General features: G+C 38.2%; 3 protein-coding genes and 1 pseudogene across 3 annotated transcripts; 3 read left to right on the top strand and 1 right to left on the bottom strand.

The window, feature by feature from the left end:
- Positions 1-3,837: 3,837 nt before the first annotated feature.
- Positions 3,838-5,304, top strand: LOC137739600 (phenolic glucoside malonyltransferase 1-like). Its single transcript, XM_068479223.1, has one exon. It carries the CDS (start codon positions 3,838-3,840, stop codon positions 5,233-5,235), a length of 1,398 nt encoding a protein of 465 aa, XP_068335324.1. The 3' UTR covers positions 5,236-5,304.
- A 4,439-nt stretch (positions 5,305-9,743) lies between these two features.
- On the bottom strand, positions 9,744-10,742 carry LOC137739379 (phenolic glucoside malonyltransferase 1-like). Its single transcript, XM_068478947.1, has one exon. It carries the CDS (start codon positions 10,740-10,742, stop codon positions 9,744-9,746), a length of 999 nt encoding a protein of 332 aa, XP_068335048.1.
- A 193-nt stretch (positions 10,743-10,935) lies between these two features.
- LOC137739376 (phenolic glucoside malonyltransferase 2-like) lies at positions 10,936-11,547 on the top strand. The gene has a single exon (XM_068478944.1). It carries the CDS (start codon positions 10,936-10,938, stop codon positions 11,545-11,547), a length of 612 nt encoding a protein of 203 aa, XP_068335045.1.
- Positions 11,548-19,127: 7,580 nt separating this feature from the next.
- On the top strand, positions 19,128-21,078 carry LOC137739599 (phenolic glucoside malonyltransferase 1-like; annotated as a pseudogene).

Raw genomic sequence — 21,078 nt, 5'->3', positions numbered from 1 at the left:
CTTCTAAAATCATAGTTGTTACATTGTTTTAATGTGTTCTATTCAGGCTAGCTACTGTTGAAAAGTTTAATTTTAACGAAAATGGTGTCGTTTGAAGATTTTTTTAGGGTATTTCAGGTATGGGATACTGTAGTTATTTTAACCATTAAAATTTTTGTTTACAAAGTATTGAAAAAAAAAAATTAAAATTGAAATGATTAAAAGCTAGGAGTATATGGGTAGTATAGAAGGGAACTTTAATAAAAAACTCTCAGTACTGTTTATTTTAACGAAAAACTACATTTTAAAACTAAAAAGTCAATCATGGTACTATTCATTTTACCATTTATTTTGTTCTTATTATTAAAAGTTTTTAAGTTTTTTTCATTAGTTTTCCTTATTTTTTATGAACAACAGTGACTTTTCGATTAAAAGCGAAATGGTACAATGCTTGCTTTTTTATTTGGAAAGGGATCCTCTCCGGATCGTTTCCATCAAATCCACATAATCAATGAATTTGAGTCCTGGAAATTTGATCCAATGGCAGGGAACTTTTTTAAAAGTTATAATAACTTTAACCGTTGGATCAAATTTTAAATATCTGAATTAATTGATTGGGTAAATTTAATTGATTTGATGAATTTAGTAGAAATGAACCGGAAATGATCCATTTCCCATTCGAAGGTATGCAATTCTATCTTTCTTTAAGAAAAGACGTAAAGCCGTCACTTCAATTTCTATTTAGGGTAAATTACACTTTCATACCTCAGGTTTGGGGTCTATTTCAATTCCTTACAACATCTTCAAAACATTTCACTTTCATACCTTAAGTACTATTTTATTTCAAAATAATACCTTCGTTACATTTTTCATCCATTGATCCGTTAAATGCTGACGTGGCTGCCACATATATGCCACGTGGCTGCCAAATGTCTGCCATATGGCAAAAAAATAATAATAATAATTTTTTAAATAAACCTAAATCTTCTAAATATTATAAATAAATAAAATAAAAAAACCCCTTTAGTTCGTCTTCCCCCCCCCCCTTATCTTCCCCTCGCTTCTCCCCTATCTTCATCTTCTTCCTCCAACCCCTTACCTGCAACCCAAAGAAAAGAAAAAAAAAAAACTGAAACCTTATCCCCCTCATCCTCCTCTCTTCTCCCCGCAACCCCCAAACCTATCTCCCCATCTTCATCTTCTTCCCTGCAACCCAGGAAAAAAAAAAAAAAAAACCCCTTCAGTTCGTCTTCCCCCCCCCTCTTCCCATCTTTTCTCCCCCATCTTCATTTTCTTCCCCTGACCCCCTACCCCCTACCTCCAACCTCCTTTTTTCTCCCCACAACCCCCAAACCCATCTCCCCATCTTCATCTTCTTCCTTGCAACCTAGAAAAAAATAAAAAATAAATAAACCCTTCAGCTCGTCTCCCCCCCCCCCTAAAAAAAATCTTACCTTATCTTCTCCCCTATCTTCATCTTCTTCCCCCAACCCCCAACCCCTTACATGCAACCTAGAAAAAAACAAAAACTAGATCCTGTCTCGCCATCGCCGTGTTCATGGAATGGGTGTGGATTTAAGAAGTAGGGGGGGAAGTGTGGGCGGGGGGGGGGGGGGGAGTGTGTAGAGAAGGGAAGAGGGTTGGTGTGAAGGTGGGTGCGGAGGGAGGGAAGGTCGCTGGTTAGGGGGGTGCGAGAGAAGGGACGCCCTGTCGGGACTCAAGAGCTATATGGATATTGCGGAGACGGCGAGGAAGGTCGGGTTCGAGATGGTGAAGTAGAAAGATCTGGCCAAGCCGCTGGCGCAACCATGGTGGAATTGATTGAAGATGGGAAGGATCGCATATTGGCGCAACCACATTCTAGTGACGATGCTCGTCGCCGTCGGAACTGCACCGAAAGGAACCGTGGATGTGCACGAGATGCTGTTCAAAACCGCCAACTTTTTGACCAGGGATAGGGTCACGCGGGTGTTGGGGGGGGGGGTTATTGGGTTTCTAGGTTTTGGTTTGGGGGGTTGATGGGGTGTTTATTTCAGTTATTTATTTATTTATTTTTATTTTATTTAGAAGATTTAGGTTTTTAAAAAAATTAAAAAATTATTTTTTTGCCATATGGCTAAGATTTGGCAGCCACGTGACATATATGTGGCAGCCACGTTAGCATTTAACGGATCGATGGATGGAAAATGTAACGGAGATATTATTTTGAAATAAAATAGTACTTAAGGTATGAAAGTGAAATGTTTTGAAGATATTGTAAAGAATTGAAATAAACCTCAAACCTGAGGTATGAAAGTGTAATTTACCCTTCTATTTATGAAGAGTCAAAAAACCTTTCTTTTGCTCCTATAAAGTCACAACCTCCATGAAGTGTACGTCCCATTCAAGAAATCATTCAACAAATCCGATCAGTTCATTCCTAGCATTAGTGAGTCTTGCATACATAGAGATTAAATGAGCATGATTTCAATATAGCATCTTGGGCACACTAAACGCTTATGATTTGAAGTGCTACATTACAAAGTTAGCAGCGTGTCTTAAGATTGTTACAAATTTTATTTTTCTAAATTAGTATGATATTATTGAAGAAATGACAGTATATATATATATATGTGAAATTGTTATTAGCACTCCAAAAATCTCATTCTACACTCCAAACTTTCTATATTTAGAAAGAAAAATACACTTGGGAGGAGTGTAAAATAAGATTTTTGGATTGTTAATAACACTTCCCTATATATATATTGCTTGAAGAGATCAGCTCCAAAATGGTCATTGCAAACTAATTACAAAGCAATAATTAGACTTCAAGCAAGTGGAGCGCATAAAAAACCTTATGATTGCAAAGATCAATAAGCAGAAAAAACCTTATGATTGCAAAGATCAATAAGCAGAAAAAACCTTATGATTGCAAAGATCAATAGAACCGGGAAAAATCTTCTTTATTTTTTCCTTTTTTAATTAAATATTAGATTATAATTGCATTCTCTTTTGGGATGAGCTCATTCCCCCTTGCGAATAACGTATTTTGATAGTACAAATTTCAAAGTCAGAGCCATTTAACTTTGTAATCTTCATTTGAAGATCACTCATACAAAAAATCATTTTAATTATAAATCATTTAGTGATTCAAATGTATTGAATAAATTGATAGTGTAGGTACCAAGTAACATATTCATCCTTAACCGAACATTTATTTGATATGTTTGGATGATTAAACAATCTCCAGTTTAAATCATTTTTTGTAGAAGTGATATTCAAATGAAGGTTAATTAATAAATTGAACGGTAGTTGATTTTATTCGGTAAAGGTTTGCTAAGCTTGGTCCCCGACGAAAGATTGGGATTTGGATCCTTGCCGGATCCCCTCCTTGGGGATCCTAGGGATCAACACACATGGACCGTTAATCAAAAATCGTGCGACCACAATTAAATACTTTTTATATTTTTAAAAGTAAAGTAATTTCGTTTTGCGTGAAAATATAAAAAATGAAAAAATTGTGGATCCTAGGGATCAACGCATGTGGACCGTTGATAAAAAATCGTGCGGCTACAATTAAATGTTTTATATATTTTTAAAAGTAAAGTAGTCTCGTTTTACGTGAAAATATAAAAATTGAAAAAATTATGATTATACGATTTTTGATCAACGATCCAAATCCTTAGGATCCCAAGAAGAAGTTCCGGCGAGAATCCAAATCCGAAAGTTGGTGGTCCCCGATTAAAGAAACTTGATAACGACACAACAATCAACGAGACATCACTCCACTACCAAGTACTAATTAACAATAAAAAGGGGCAAAAGAAACACAAGATTCTCAACAGCTCAAGCTACAACCTTCTAGGTCTCCAATTGCCAATGGCATACACAAATTCAGTGAAAGTAGTTGAAGCTTGCAGGGTGGCTCCTCATCCAACCTCGCCAGATTCAACCGCCTCGCCGACCTCCCTTCCTCTTACCTTCTTTGACATACGTTGGTTAAGGTTCCAACCGGTCCAGCGCCTTTACTTCTACCAAATTTGTACTTCCTTTGATACCAAACTTCTCTTCTCCAAACTCAAAATCTCACTCTCTATAACCCTACAACACTTTCTACCTCTGGCAGGAAACCTCACTTGGCCGCAAGAATCCCCCAAACCGACCCTTAATTATGTCGAAGGCGATGCAGTTTCACTCACAATAGCAGAGACTGATGCTGATTTCTACCGTCTTTCGAGTGACGATGACTTTCTTGAAGCCCAAGAATACCATCCTCTTGTTCCCCAACTGCCAGTTTCTCATGAAAAAGCCGCGATCATGGGATTGCAAGTCACCATCTTTCCAAACAAGGGCTTTTCCATTGGAACAACCATGCACCATGCAGTTCTCGACGGCAAAACTTCAACCACGTTTGTAAAATCATGGGCTCACATATGCAAACATATCGGAGAAGGAGAGGGACTAGTACATCTGTCCTCATCTGTTTTGTTACCGGATGAGCTGACACAATTTTATGACAGAAGGGTTATTCCTGACCCAGCTGAGCTCGGAACTCTCTTTGTAAACCAGTATCTAAACTTGGGTGGTCCCAATAACAGAAGCTTAAAGATTTGGGAAACGAAGGTGCCGCCAGGCTTGATCCGAGGCACCTTCAAATTCACACGAAAAGATATCGAATCGCTGAGGCAACTGATGAGGACCAATGCTAGAGAGAAGAAACAAGAAGATGTTCATGTGTCAACTTTCACTCTAGCATGTGCCTATACATGGGTTTGCATTGTCAAGGCGGAGGAAATAAAAGGTGAGACAACGCGTATGGTCTTTATGGCCGACTGCAGGCCTCGCCTAGACCCTCCTCTACCCAGAAATTACTTCGGGAACTGCACAGCGGGATGTGTACCAGTTGTAGAAACAAAAGGGCTTTTTGGAGAAGACGGGCTGGTTGTGGCGGTATATGCAATCCGTGAAGCTATAAGAAAGTTGGAGAAGGGGGTTTTGGATGGAGCGGAAAATTGGGTTTCGAGAGTGGTTACTGTGACTTCTGGGAGAATGCTAAGTGTTGCCGGCTCACATCGGTTTAGGGTTTATGATACCGACTTTGGATGGGGAAGACCAAAGAAGGTTGAGATTGTTTCCATTGATAGAAACAAAGCTATCTCCTTTTCAGACCCCAAGAGTGAGGCTGGGGTTGTTGATGCTGGATTGGTTTTGGAAAAACATCATATGGAGGTTTTTGCTTCTCTGTTTTATAAAGGTCTTAAAAGAAATATTTATTAAGAACTTATAACTCAAATGATTAAGAATATTTATTTCTAGAGATCTCAGATTTGTTCTCCATACCCAGTATTGCCGATATCCAAAACCAAATTAAAAAAAACGGCTTCAAAACATTTGAAGCTTTACTGTTGAAGCTCCTCATCTATATATGCTAGTAACAAAACTTTCATTTCCACTTTATGTTTTGGGGAATAATAATTAGGAGCTATTTGGTCAATATGAAACCAACATTGTAGCTTCTATCAAAATTTGAATCACAATTTTTCAGTTTGGTAGTATGAAGTTTTTTATTTTTTTATTGTCGCACGACCGCATAAGAGACGAATTTCTTTATGTCATAATATATAGGCATTTTAAAGCTACGCCAATCTCTTTAATACAAATTATTCTGTCAATAAAATAACAATCATATCAAATTATATCATATGAATTAATAATTACAACACCCAAGAATTTTTCATGAATTACAAGTTCACATCTAACTTTTACTGAAATAGTTATTAGCACAACTAACTTTCTATGGAATTTTATAATGCCAATAGTTTGGAGCCCAACTTTATAATTGAACCATATGATGTACTTTTATAGAAAGGAAAATTAGGTTTACATCTTTCTTTTTCTTACTCCATTGATTAAAATCCTATTCATTTTGAACTTTTGATCAAAGTCTTTGGGTATTAATAACATCATTAATTATTTGAATAATAAAATATTTTTATTTTTAAATATATTCCTTTAGTGTTAAAAATGTTACAATTAGTATATTTATATTTATGGCTAAATTTTTTATCATATATTTTTATTTTTAGTTTGTACCTATTTTTAATTTGTAAATATTTTTTAATTTGTACCAATTTTCTTTTCATTTTTAATTTGTACCCATATATTAGTTTCTTTTTGTGCCCATATTTTTTAAAGTTTTATTTGTGTTTGTACCTATGTGTATACCGTCACGTGACATTGTATATTTAATCAATGATAGAAAAATTACATATGGTATATTTATGTTTTATGCCTAAACTTTGTATTATATATTTATATTTTTAGTTTGTACCCGCTTTTAATTTGCAACATTTTTTTTGTAATTTATAGTATTTTCTTTTTAGTTTTATTTTGTACCCATGTATTAATTTCTTTTAGCGCCTATATTTTTAACAATTCATTTGTACTCATAATTTTTAATCTTTTATTTGTACCCTAATTTATTTTCAATGTACCCATTCTTCTTTATTAATGTACCACTTTGTTATATGTGAAATGTACCAATTTTTTAACACTATGGATACATTCTTTTGCCATTTATTATTTCTTATTTTTACATAGTTTTTATCCATTTATTCAATCAAAATGTTTGAATTTTTTTATTGTAACCGTTTCTAATAGTATTATAACGAGGGATTTTAAATTTATAGGATTATAAATCTCATAAAATATCAAACAATTAATGTCAAAACTATTAAAATATAAATATTAATAGTAACATAATGAGGTGTACAAAGTGAAGGGACCTTGATCAAACTTTGAATACTATTAAATTTTTAATTAAAGAATGTTAAGGATTAGGGACCGCATTCAAAGTATCCCTTTATAGAATTACTATTCTTTTCTTGAATGGATGCCCATATTTCCTTTTCTCGAATGGGTGACTAAATTATTAATCTACTGACTACTCTTTTTTTTATCATAACAGAAAAAAAAAATATATATATATATATGAAATATTGTCATAAATTATTAATTTTTTTAAATATGTTATTCTTATTATTTATTTATGTCATCTCTTTAATAAAGATACACAAGTCGATATCTCTATTAATCTTCAGCTAACCTACTTAGACCATCCTTCCATCGCCTTTTGTACCCTACTGGCACAGTATTCACGAAAAGCCGCTGTGATGGCCGTTTCAAATTACCCCTTTTTTTTTGCAACAAAGGCGGCTTTTTTCCATGGGAATATCGATGTATCATGCAGCTGTTGATGTCAAGAATCACTTCTTGTTTCTAAAATCACGGGAATGCAAACATGTTCGTCAATCTGATGATATTTTGTTACCGACCAATTGCTAGATAAGATTTTTAGTACTGAAAAAAAGAGGATTAAAATCACACAAAGTACTTACAAAAGAACAAGGTAATTACAATAAAAGTTGACACATGAACAAGGCAATTGATGAGGACTAAACTTGGAGAGAAGAACCTACAAGATGTTCATGTGTCAACTTTCACTCTAGCATACATGGGTTTGCATTGTCAAGGTGGAGGGAACATAAGTGGTACACCATGTATTTTAATAAGAATGGTGAAAATTTTTATTTTTTAAGTTATTAACTTTTTAGCACACATATCTTACTATTTGTATAATGACACGTGGTGTATCATCCCGTGTACCGGTCACACTGAAAAATCTCTCCTCGCGCCTAGACCCTCCTCGACCCACAAATTACTTCGGGAACTGCATAGCGGGATGTGTACCAGTTGTAGAAACAAAAGGGCTTTTTGGAGAAGATAGGCTAGTTGTGGCGGCAAATGCAATCCGTGTAAGAAAGTTGGAGAAGGGGGCTTTGGATGGAGCGGAAAATTGGGTTTCGAGAGTGGTTACTGTGACTTCTGGGAGAATGCTAAGCATTGCCGGTTCACATCGTTTTAGGGTTTATGATACTGATTACTGACTTTGGATGGGGAAGACCAAAGAAGTTTGAGATCGTTTCCATTGATAGAAACAGAGCTATCTCCTTTTCAGACCCCAAGAGTGATTCTGGAGTTGTTGATGTTGGATTGGTTTTGGAAAAACATCATATGGAGATTTTTGCTTTTTTGTTTAATAAAGGTCTTAATAAGACAAATTTGCTAAGTACTTGTAACTCAAATGATTAAGAGCATTTATCTCTATAGATCGTTCATTCTCAATTCCCAATAACGTTGTTATATATTATGTATGAAATTTTATAATATTACTAGTTAGCAGCCCAACTTTATAAATGAAACATATGATGTGAGAATCTAACTTAAAGATCAATATCTAACAATGTCTCCATTCTTTTTCTTGAATGGGTTCCCACATTTATATTTTTTTCCTTGAATGAGTGGCTAAATTATTGATCTGCTGACTATTACAAAATAGGCAACATATAAAACAATAAAAAAAAAATTGGGTACATGCATCGTGGTTGATGTTTTCATGAGATGAGGACCTCTAAAAAATCGATTTCGTGTTTTAGAAAAATCTGGATTGGATGGAAACGATGAAAGCCTTTGAATGTTATTAGTAGTAGAAGATCCTTCTCTAAAATTCTTCAGTTTCTTAACACAGCAATGGAAGCGAGCTAATAACGTGTTGTAATGTGAATTTAGTGAGAGAGATCGGCCAGAGAGGAGAAGGGCTTGGAAAATTCTACGTGTTAATTATTGCTCATACTTTGTACCTTTACTTATACAAATAAGTGAGAGAGAATCTTTGCTGTCCACAAAATACAATTACAATTGATGGATCCTACACATAATATTTTTGTGTGCAGTGGCCTTTTTTGTAGTGATATTATTTGGATCGGTCATTGGACAATTGACTTGGAATTTGAAATCAAATTAAGAACTTTATTTGATGATGATCATAATTCAGATAGGACTACTAACCCTACATATAAATATAATCGAGTTTAGGGCACAGGTGTAATTCATTAGTCAGTAGATTGATAATTTAGCCACCCATACAAGAAAACAAATATGGGCACTCATTGAAGAAAAAGAACAGTAATTTAGTCAGAATTCAATCAGAAGTACATCAATTGTTTCATTTATAGAGTTGGGCTGCTAACTAGTGGCATTTTAAAATTCCACAGAAAGTTAGTTGTGATAATAACTATTTCACTGATAGTTAGCTGTAATTTTTGAAAAATTCTTAGGTGTTGTACTTACTAATTTATATGATATAATTTGATATGAATGTTATTTTATGAGCAGAATAATTTGTGTTAACAAGGTTAACGTAGTAAGTTTATGGTCAATAAATGAGAATTGGATTCCATTCGAAAATCATTTGATTTTTTTATTTAAAATTAAACACAAATAATATCTAATGAAAATTGACCGCACGATGTATGATGAATGGCTAGGATGTGGGGATCTCTAAGATTCCCACAAAGTGGATCTGGAGATGATCCTCTTCTCAATAAATGTAATCTCATTTTTTTAAACATGCCTATATATTATAACATGAATAAATTTCTCATTATGCGATCGTGTGACAATAGAAAATAAAATAAAAAATTCATACTACCAAACTGAAAAATTGTGACCCAAATTTTTAGAGAAGTTACAATGCTGGTTTCATAGTGACCAAATAACTCCTAATTATTATTCCCCAAACATAAAGTGGAAATGAAAGTTTTGTTACTATAGCATATATAGATGAGGAGCTTCAAGAATAAAGCTTCAAATGTTTTGAAGCCGTTTTTTTATTATTTGGTTTTGGATACCGGCAATACTTGAAATGGAGAACGAATCTAAGATCTTTAGAGATAAATACTCTTAATCATTTGAGCTTTAAATTCCTCACAAATATTTCTTTTGAGATCTTTATAAAACAGAGAAGCAAAAACCTCCATATGATGTTTTTCCAAAACCAATCCAACATCAACCACCCCAGCGTCACTCTTGGGGTCTGAAAAGGAGATAGCTCTTGTTCTATCAATTGTAACAATCTCAACCTTCTTTGGTCTTCCCCATCCAAAGTCGGTATCATAAACCCTAAACCGATTTGAACCGGCAACGGTAAGCATTCTCGCAGAAGTCACAGTAACCACTTTCGAAACCCAATTTTCCACTCCATCCAAAACCCCCTTCTCCAACTTTCTTATAGCTTCGCGGATTGCATTTGCAGCCACAACCAGCCCGTCTTCTCCAGAAAGCCTTTTTGTTTCTACAACTGGTACACATCCCGCTGTGCAGTTCCCGAAGTAATTTGTGGGTAGAGGAGGGTCTAGGCGAGGCCTGCAGTCGGCGCTAAAGACCATACGCGTTGTCTCATCTTTTATTTCCTCCGCCTTGACAATGCAAACCCATGTATAGGCACATGCTAGAGTGAAAGTTGACACGTGAGCATCTTCTTGTTTTTTCTCTCCAACTTTAGTCCTCATCAATTGCCTCAGCGATTCGATATCTTTTCGTGTGAATTTGAAGGTGCCTCGGATCGAGCCTGGCAGCATTTTAGTCTCCCAAATCTTTAAGCTTCTGTTGTTGGGACCACCCAAGTTTAGATACTGGTTTGCAAAGAGAGTTCCGAGCCCAGCTGGGTCAGGAATAACCCTTCTGTCATAAAATTGTGTCAGCTCATCCGGTAGCGAAACAGATGAGGACAGATGTACTAGTCCCTCTCCTTCTCCGGTATGTTTGCATATGTGAGCCCATGATTTTACAAACGTGGTTGAAGTCTTGCCGTCGAGGACTGCATGGTGCATGGTTGTTCCAATGGAAAAGCCCTTGTATGGAAAGATGGTGACTTGCAATGCCATGACCGCGGCTTTTTCATGAGAAACTGGCAGTTGGAGGACAAGAGGATGGTATTCTTGGGCTTCAAGAAAGTCATCGTCGCTCGAAAGGCGGTAGAAATCAGCATCAGTCTCGGCTATTGTGAGTGAAACTGCATCACCTTCGACATAATTAAGGGTCGGTTTGGGGGATTCTTGCGGCCAAGTGAGGTCTATGATGTCTATGATGTCTATGATGGCAAAGGAGAAGCAACAAGCTGGTCATTCAGTACAGCTTCATTTGTCAACATTTTCGCTAACGTGTGCCTATACATGGGTTTGCTTAGTGAAGGCTAAGGAGATCAAAGAAAAGAAAGTACTTCTCGTCTTTAACGTGGACTGCAGGTCTCGCTTAGACCCTCCTTTACCGGCAACATATTTTGGGAATTGCATTGCACCCCATGGTGTAATTGCAGAAACAGGTGACCTGATGGGAGAAGATGGGTTGTTCGTGGCCTTAACTGCGGTTAGTACACTTATAAAAAGGTTGTACACTGATAGTGTTTTGAACGGGATGGAGACTTGGATACCAGTCATGTTCGATGCACAGACTAGTACTGATGGAATATTTTCTGTTGCTGGTTCGCATAGGTTTGAGCTATATGATGCAGCTGATTTTGGATGGGGAAGACCAATGACGATTGAATTGGTTTCGATAGATAGGACTGGAGCGATCTCTCTTTCAGATAGCAAGAACGGTGGAGGAGGTGTTGAGATTGGTTTGGCTTTGAAAAAACATTCTAGGGAGGCTTTTGCTTCTCTATTTGCTAAAGGACTTGAACAACTTTGATTTTTTTTTGTTTCCAACTATGTATTTTGCTCTTAATAATTTGATCTGAGGAAGATGGTCAGTTGTGTTTATGATGCATCTTTATCTGTTTGATTTGGATTCTGTATAAATTTTCATGGAATGAACTTATATGAGATTTGAGTGCAACTCATGTTCATCATATTTTTCATTTACTTTGTGACCGAAATGTCATGGTTTGAGTCGTGGAAATAGTCTTTTTGTAAAGTAAAGGTAAGGCTGCACGATAGACATTCCCTACTCCTCTGACCCTCGCAAAGCGGAGAACCTTGTTGGCTTAGGATCACCTTTTAACACCATTATTGAATTGCATTTCAAACAATACTCTACATATTCAATCAAATAAAGTGAATTCCGCATCAAATTTCTAATATGTGGTGTTTTGGTGTTGGGGGGGGGGGGGGGGTGTGGGGGGGGGGGGGGGGTGGGAAGGGGAAGGGGGAGGGTTCTAGCTGCAACGGTCATTTCTCCTTTTAGAAAGGGTTGGTACTTGGGACACGATTGTTGACGAAAAACTAATATCGCCTAATCATTCTCTAAATTATTAGGCTTTGCCCACTTTCTCTTATTCTTAATGTAGATAATATTCTTTCTTTAAAAAAATAATAATATTATTATGTGTGCCTTCTATGGATGTGCCCTTAAGTCGGAGGTCACGTGCACACTTACACTACACAATTGTTAAGTTATAACAGCTGGTATAAATCTAACCATTGAAAACGTTATAATCCTAGGCCTTGATTTCAACTAAGAATAAATACATTCAAAACTAAAACAAATGAAGAATAACGGAAGGATTAAGCTGGGATTGATCTGCAACCAAGCTTATATCTCAACAAATAACTCAGTGAAAGTCGTTGAAGTTTGCAGGGTAGCTACACAACCACTACCTGGCTCATCTCTGTTGGAAATTCAACTCAAAACAAGTTGGTGCTAGCCATTGTTGAAAATCAATGTCAAAGTTAGGCATTGAAAGTTAGGCAATGTTAGGTATGGTTGAATAAAAATTATTAGGTGCAATTAATGTGTTTTGTGTTGTAATAAATAATCTTAGTTTAATCATTTGGTTTCCTATAAATACCCAAGTTCTCAAGCATTGTAAATCATCCCATCCAAATCCCACTTCCAATTGTGAAGAAGCTTGTAAGCTTTCTTATTCCAATAGTTTGTAAACCTTTTCATATATCAAAATCCAAGTGTTTAGCCAAAGCTTGTTGCTTCCCTCCTTTCTCTATTTCTTTCTTTGTCCAATTTTATTTGAGAGTGCAAAGTGAAAGAGGTGTGATAGAGTTTGTAAACTTATCACCCACATATTTTGGTATTGAGTTAGTAAACTGTAAAATACCAACAATTGGTATCAGAGCCAGAATACCATTCTGGCAGGTGCAGCAGTTATGGCGTCCAACTTAGTGCAACTCCAAGTTCCCACATTGAAGAAAGAAAATTATGAAAGATGGTGCATCCAATTCAAAGCATTGTTTGGATCACAGGAGCTATGGGAAGTTGTCAGTAGTGGGTATGTTGTACCCACTGCCGAGCAAGAAGCCGTATATACTGCGGATCAAAGGAACACTCTCAAGGACTTACGAAAGAAGGACCAAAAGGCGCTGTATCTTCTATACCAGGGTTTGGAAGATTCAACGTTCGAGAAGGTTGCAGAAGCAACAACGAGCAAGCAAGTATGGGATACACTCAGTACAATCTACAAAGGAGTAGATCGAGTCAAGAAAGTGAGGTTACAATCACTTCGAGCAGATTTTGAAACTGCTCATATGAATGAAGGGGAGAGCATCTCCGACTATCACTCAAGGCTCATTGTGATAGTAAATCAGATGAGGAGAAATGGCGAGAGACTCGATGAAGTACGAGTTGTGGAGAAGATACTCCGATCACTCACATCTAAGTTTGAGCATGTGGTGACTGCCATTGAGGAATCCAAGGATTTGGAGGTGATGAGCGCAGAAGAGCTACTAGGATCCCTCCTAGTTCACGAGCAACGCATTCAGAAGAATGCAAGCCCCACAACGCTAGAGCAAGCTTTGGAGTCAAAGTTGAATATTGACAAACCAAATAAAGGTCGTGGGCAGTGGAACTCACGTCGTGGGAGCTCATCCAACCGTAGCCGAGGACGAGCCCGAGGAAGAGGTCGAGGCTATGCACAAAATCAAGGTCAGTCTCAGGAGTGGAGATCTACTCGAGGAAAGGCGCATATCCAGTGTCACAACTGTAAGCAATATGGACATTATGCCAATGAATGTTCACATAAAAATGGTGAGCATGTCAACATGGCAGAATCAAGTGGAAATACTGATGAAGAACTTACAGTCTTACTAGCACACCATGATTCCAGTAGCCAACAAGATGTTTGGTATTTGGACTCTGGTGCAAGCAATCACATGTGTGGAAAGAAGGAGTTTTTTGCCGAACTCAAAAAAGGGGCCTATGGATCTGTAAGTCTTGGTGACTCCTCAAAGTTGCCAGTTGAAGGCAAAGGGAAGATCAAGATCATCCAGAAGGATGGAAGAGAAGAATACATCTCCGATACCTACTACATACCAGGTATGAAGAGCAACATTCTGAGCATTGGTCAACTGCTCCAGAAAGGGTACATTATACATATGGAGAACATGCTTCTCACTCTCAGGAATGCAAGGAGAAAGCTTATTGCACGTGTTCGAATGTCAAAGAACCGGATGTTTCCGTTGAATTTGAACACAAAGATTGGAAGCTGCAACATCGGTGTAATGGAAGATGAGTCATGGAAATGGCATCTTCGATTTGGCCATCTTAATTTCAATGGCCTAAAGTTGCTGTCAAGTGGAGGAATGGTTCGTGGTCTACCCCAGATTGAAGCCACACGCCAAGTATGTGAAGGTTGTGTGCTTGGCAAGCAAGCACGACTATCGTTCCCTGTTGGTGATACATGGAGAGCAAAGGCACCACTGCAGTTGGTGCACACAGATATATGTGGTCCATTGGATCCCATGTCTTATGGAGGTAATAGGTATTTTATTACCTTCATTGATGATTTCAGTACAAAGACTTGGGTCTATTTTCTCAAGGAGAAGTCAGCTGCCCTAAAAATTTTCAAGGAGTTCAAGGCACTCACAGAGGCAGAAAGTAACCACAAGCTTGTGGCTGTGAGATCAGATAGAGGTGGAGAGTACACCTCCAATGCTTTCCAAGCATACTGCAAGGAGCAAGGAATTAGGCATCAACTTACTGCTGCCTATACCCCACAGCAAAATGGGATAGCCGAAAGAAAGAATCGAACCATCCTTGACATGACAAGGTCCATGCTTAAGGAGAAGAATTTGCCAAAAGAGTTATGGGCAGAAGCTGTAGCTTGTTCGATTTATTTGTTGAATCGATGTCCAACAAAGAGTGTCAAGAGGATGACACCACAAGAGGCTTGGAGTGGATACAAGCCGAATGTTACACACCTAAGAATTTTTGGGTGTGTTGCATATGCTCAAGTTCCAGAAGCCAAGAGGAGGAAACTTGATGATAGAGGTGAGAAGTGTGTGTTTGTGGGCTATAGTGAAGAGTCCAAGGCATACAAGCTCTACAACCCACTAACTGGCAAACTAGTGGTTAGTAGAGATGTCATCTTCAGTGAGGAAGAGACATGGACGTGGAACAACAAAGAAGTCAGTAAAGAGAAGATCGTCTCCACTGATTTTGAAGAACCAGAAGTTGTACCACCGATTGAGCAACAGCCTGCTCAAACAATCACAACAACTCCAGTGCACAGAATTGCAAGGAGTGGTCCTACATCTAGTGAGGAAAGCAGCTCCTCAACTCCAGTGAGGTTAAGGAGTCTCACAGAGATTTATGGACAAGAAGAAGAAGAAGAAACCAACCTTTTCTGCTTGTATGCAGACCACGAGCCTTTCTCATTCAATGAAGCTGTGGAAGAAGATTGTTGGAAGAAAGCCATGGAAGAAGAGATCCATGCCATCGAGAAGAATGACACTTGGGAGCTGACAAAGCTCCCACCAAATCAGAAGGCTATTGGTGTCAAGTGGGTTTACAAGATCAAACGCACTGCAGATGGGAGTGTGGATCGATACAAAGCAAGGCTTGTAGCAAAGGGCTACAAACAGAAGTATGGAGTGGACTATGATGAAGTCTATGCTCCAGTTGCGAGACTTGACACGGTAAGATTGCTAATCTCTCTTGCCGCACATCATAAATGGAAAATTTATCAACTAGATGTCAAGTCAGCCTTCCTTAATGGAGTACTTGAGGAAGAAGTGTACGTGGAACAACCGGAAGGCTTCCAAGTACAAGGAGAAGAAGATAAGGTGTATCGTTTGAAGAAGGCTTTGTACGGCCTCAAGCAAGCACCACGAGCTTGGAACTCAAGGATCGACAACTACCTTCACCAAAATGGATTTCAGAAATGTCCATACGAGCATTCAGTTTACATGAAGAATGGTGAAAAAGGGGAGTTCTTAATTATTTGTCTCTATGTAGATGATTTATTGTTTACAGGAAACAATGAGGCAATGTTCCATGAGTTCAAGCAATCCATGTTCAGTGAGTTCGAGATGACTGACAATGGATTAATGTCATACTTTCTTGGCATAGAAGTGAAGCAAGAAAGTGATGGTATCTACATCTCTCAACAAAGGTACATGAGAGACATATTGAAGAAGTTCAATATGGACAAGTGCAACACTGTCAATACCCCAGTCGCAACTGGATTGAAGCTGTCCAAAGGAGGAGAGGGTGAGTTTGTAAACTCAACAGTGTACAAAAGCCTCGTTGGAAGCCTAAGGTACCTTACAATCACAAGACCTGATATAGTTTATGGTGTTGGACTCGTGAGTCGATACATGGAAACACCAAGGGAGTCTCATTGGCTGGCCGCCAAGAGAATTTTGAGGTACATAAGAGGTACTCTAAACTATGGTCTATTTTATAATTTTGGTGAAGATGCAAAATTATTTGGTTATTCAGATAGTGATTGGGGAGGTGACCAAGATGAAAGGAAAAGCACAACTGGCTATGTGTTTTTTCTAGGATCAACAGCTTTCTCATGGACTTCAAAGAAGCAATCAATTGTTGCTTTGTCATCATGTGAAGCCGAGTATGTTGCTGTAGCCTCAACCGTGTGTGAGGCAATTTGGTTAAGAAATCTGTTGAAGTCAGTGTGTCATCCACAAGTGGAATCGACTGTGATTCACGTAGATAACGTGTCTGCAATCAAACTTGCAAAGAATCCTGTTCAACATGGAAGGAGCAAGCACATTGATACCAGGTTCCATTTTCTAAGGGACCATGTGAAGCAAAAGACAATTGAACTTGTCTACTGTCACACCAAGGAACAAGTGGCAGACATCTTCACAAAGCCATTGCCAATTGAAACATTCCGGCTACTGCGTGAAATGCTAGGAATGAAGGCGTTTTGATTTGAGGAGGTGTGTTGGAAATTCAACTCAAAACAAGTTGGTGCTAGCCATTGTTGAAAATCAATGTCAAAGTTAGGCATTGAAAGTTAGGCAATGTTAGGTATGGTTGAATAAAAATTATTAGGTGCAATTAATGTGTTTTGTGTTGTAATAAATAATCTTAGTTTAATCATTTGGTTTCCTATAAATACCCAAGTTCTCAAGCATTGTAAATCATCTCATCCAAATCCCACTTCCAATTGTGAAGAAGCTTGTAAGCTTTCTTATTCCAATAGTTTGTAAACCTTTTCATATATCAAAATCCAAGTGTTTAGCCAAAGCTTGTTGCTTCCCTCCTTTCTCTATTTCTTTCTTTGTCCAATTTTATTTGAGAGTGCAAAGTGAAAGAGGTGTGATAGAGTTTGTAAACTTATCACCCACATATTTTGGTATTGAGTTAGTAAACTGTAAAATACCAACAATCTCAAGGGGAGAAATTTACGTAGAACTCTACAAAAATGGTACATTTTCAGCAGTATTCAAAATCAATCGCGCACAGCCGCCTCACGAGTTGTCTCTTGCGCTAACCCACTCCGACCACCAATGCATAAGGTTTCCACCCTTTCACATCCTTTTCTTCTATGAAATATTGCCATGCTCTTCACCTGCAGGCACTTTAATTTTTTTTTTTTTCATTCAACAATTATTCCAAAACTCAAAAGTCAAAACCTCGCTCTCTAGCTATCACTCTCCAACATTTTCTACCTCTTGCCGGAAACATCACTTGGCCCGAAAACTCTCCCAACCCACCCTTAATCACGTCAAAGGCGACACCCTTTCGCTCTCAGTAGCGGAATCTGATGCCATTTTTTGCCGCCTCTCAAGCAATGACTTTAAAATCGAACCCAAAGAATACCATCCTTTTGTACCCGGCCAACTGGCGGTATTATGAAAAAGCCGCCGTGATGGCGTTTCAAATGACCATTTTTTTTTCCAACAGCGGCGGCTTTTCCATTGGAATATCGATGCACCATGCAGCTCTTGACGTCAAGACTCTCTTCTTGTTTCTAAAATCATGGGCTCACATATACAAACATGTCCATCAATCTGATGGTATTTCGTTACCGGATCAGCTCAAACCATCTTACGACAGAAGCCTAATCCAACACCCGATCGGTCTCCAACTCGAAGCAATCTACTTGAACGAGTTCCTAAACATGAACTGACGACAAAACAATCGAAGCTTGATGGTTGCAGCCCGCTATATATAATCTCCAGCGATACCAAAGTCATTTCGAGGAGTACCGAAGTGGTTCGGAAAAACAGAACTGGAGCAATCACTTTTTCAGATGGCAAAAATGGTGGTGGCGCTGTTGGCATTGCGTTGGTTATGGAAAAACATCATGTGGACCATGGAGGCTTTTGCTTCTCTATTTGCTAAAGGTCTTGAAACCCTTTGAAGTTTGAAACCTCATTTCATATGTACTGGTCGACTGAAAAAGTGTATCCTTCTTTTTCGAGTATATTTTTTCTCACCATTATTCAGTACTATGCTCACCATTATATTTATTATTGTTAAATGAGTTTGAATTGTAAGATTTATGCTTATCAACTACACGAATTTTAAAATTTAAACTCATCTAACGGTAATAAATATGATGGTGATTATACACCACACTAAATGGTGATCAGCAAAAATGCTAGTTAATCTTGCGCCGATAGTTTTTTTTTTATGTTTGTTTCGTTTCCCCATGGATAGTAGAAATTTTTCTTTGTGACGGAAACATAAGTGGTATATCACGTATTTTAATAGAAATTGTGAGAAATTTTATTTTTTAAATTATTAATTTTTTAGTATACATGTCCTACCATTTATATGGTAACACGTGATATACCACTATGTGTACAAATCACATTGAAAAATCTCTTCACGTGGTATAAAAGTGGCACCACGTTATATTATCTTCTATTCTAAGCATGTTTGCCCCTCGGTTTTGTTTATTTACAACAAAGCCATGGGAGATGGGTTGGAAGGTAGTTATTAAAAGTTAGGAGGGTAATTTTGTCTCTAAACAAGTTTCGAGATATTTACTGTTTTGCGTTATTTACATTTCTGCCAGTGTGCGGGCTGTGCTTCTGCCATTAGTTACAATTCTGAGGGCACTTTTGTCACTAGGGTTTGGGACCGAATGGGCGCAGGGATTGCGGGATAGCCGCTGCAGAGAGATGGGAGGATTTTCTGCCAGGGTTGAAGGGAACGGGTGAGGGATGACCATACCCAGCCGAGGCGAACGACATCGATCGAGTTGGCTTTCGTGTTCTGTTCAACTTTCTTTTCCAGTTTTCTGTTTGGTTGGTGGGAAAATCCCTACTCTCTGTTCATCCCCAAACCTTTAAAATCCACGCTTTCAAGGTAATACCTTTAATTCCATTTTTAATTCAGTTTTCCATTTCCAGTACCTAGAAATATAATTACACAAGGAATAATAGGAACTAAAATTTCACAGATTGAATGCTAACGGAATTGTGTTATTTATTTTTGTTTCCTCTCTTAGCTCTGCACAAAAGTTTCTTCCATATCTCCAATGGCAGAACCAAGCTCAATCAAAGTCGTTGAGGTTTGCAAGGTAGCTCCAAATCCAAGCTCACCGGATGATCAGTCTCTTCCTCTAACCTTCTTCGATATCTTGTGGCTAAGGTTTCCACCAATTCAACGCGTTTTCTTCTTCGAAATACCTTCATTCAACACATCACTCTTCTTTGATTCCATACTTCCGAAGCTCAAAACCTCGCTCTCCGTCACCCTCCAACACTTTGTACCTCTAGCGGGAAATCTCACCTGGCCTCAAGACTCCCCTCCCATTATCAATTATGTCAAGGGCAACGCCGTTTCGCTCACAATAGCTGAGTCTAATGCTGATTTTTACCATCTAGTTTCAAGCAACAGCTTTAGCGTTGAGGCCAAAGAATACCATCCTCTTATACCCCACTTGGCGGTGTCTCATGACCAAGCTGAAGTGCTAGCATTGCAAATCACCGCCTTTCCCACCGGTGGTTTTTCCATTGGATCAGCCGTGCACCATGCTGTCCTTGACGGCAAGACTTCAACCATGTTTATCAAATCATGGGCTCATATATGCAAACATGGAGGACAAGGACTGTCTTCGCCGTTGTTGCCAAGTTATGACAGAATGGCCATTAAAGACCCGGCAGGGCTCCAAGCAATCCTCTCGAAGGACTGGTTAAGATACAGCGGCTCCAACAATAGAACCTTAATGTCTTTAGGGGTTACGGGTGCAGGAAGCTTGATTCGAGGTAGCTTCGAAATCACACGTGCCAAAATAGAATCCCTAAGACAATCAGCGATGTCTATGATGGCAAAGGAGAAGCAACAAGCTGGTAATTCAGTACAGCTTCATTTGTCAACATTTTCGCTAACGTGTGCCTATACATGGGTTTGCTTAGTGAAGGCCAAGGAGATCAAAGCAAAGAAAGTACTTCTCGCCTTTAACGTGGACTGCAGGTCTCGCTTAGACCCTCCTTTACCGGCAACATATTTTGGGAATTGCATTGCACCCCAGGTGTAATTGCAGAAACGGACGACCTGATGGGAGAAGATGGGTTGTTTGTGGTCTTAACTGCGGTTAGTACAGCTATAAAAAGGTTGGACACTGACGGTGTTTTGAACGGGATGGAGACTTGGATACCAGTCATGTTCGATGCAGAGACTAGTACTGATGGAATATTTTCTGTTGCTGGTTCACATAGGTTTGAGCTATATGATGCAGCTGATTTTGGATGGGGAAGACCAAGGACAATTGAATTCGTTTCGATAGATAGGACTGGAGCGATCTCTCTTTCAGATAGCAAGAACGGTGGAGGAGGTGTTGAGATTGGTTTGGCTTTGAAAAAACATTCTATGGAGGCTTTTGCTTCTCTATTTGCTGAAGGACTTGAACAACTTTGATTTTTTTTTTGTTTCCCTCTATGTATTTTGCTCTTAATAATTTGATTTGATGAAGATGGTCGGTTGTGTTTATGATGCTTCTTTATCCATTTGATTTGGATTCTGTATAAATTTTCATGGAATGAACTTATATGCGAGATTTGAGTGCAA

Source organism: Pyrus communis, chromosome 7 (assembly GCF_963583255.1).
Source record: "Pyrus communis chromosome 7, drPyrComm1.1, whole genome shotgun sequence".
In the NCBI taxonomy this organism is placed as follows: domain Eukaryota; kingdom Viridiplantae; phylum Streptophyta; class Magnoliopsida; order Rosales; family Rosaceae; genus Pyrus; species Pyrus communis.
Note: the sequence above shows the minus strand (reverse complement) of the source record. Positions and strands in the feature narration are given on the sequence as shown.

Coding starts and splice junctions, on each gene's coding strand:
- LOC137739379 (XM_068478947.1), bottom strand. CDS start 10,742: ATGGCATTGCAAGTCACCATCTTTCCATACAAGGGCTTTTCCATTGGA.
- LOC137739376 (XM_068478944.1), top strand. CDS start 10,936: ATGTCTATGATGTCTATGATGGCAAAGGAGAAGCAACAAGCTGGTCAT.
- LOC137739600 (XM_068479223.1), top strand. CDS start 3,838: ATGGCATACACAAATTCAGTGAAAGTAGTTGAAGCTTGCAGGGTGGCT.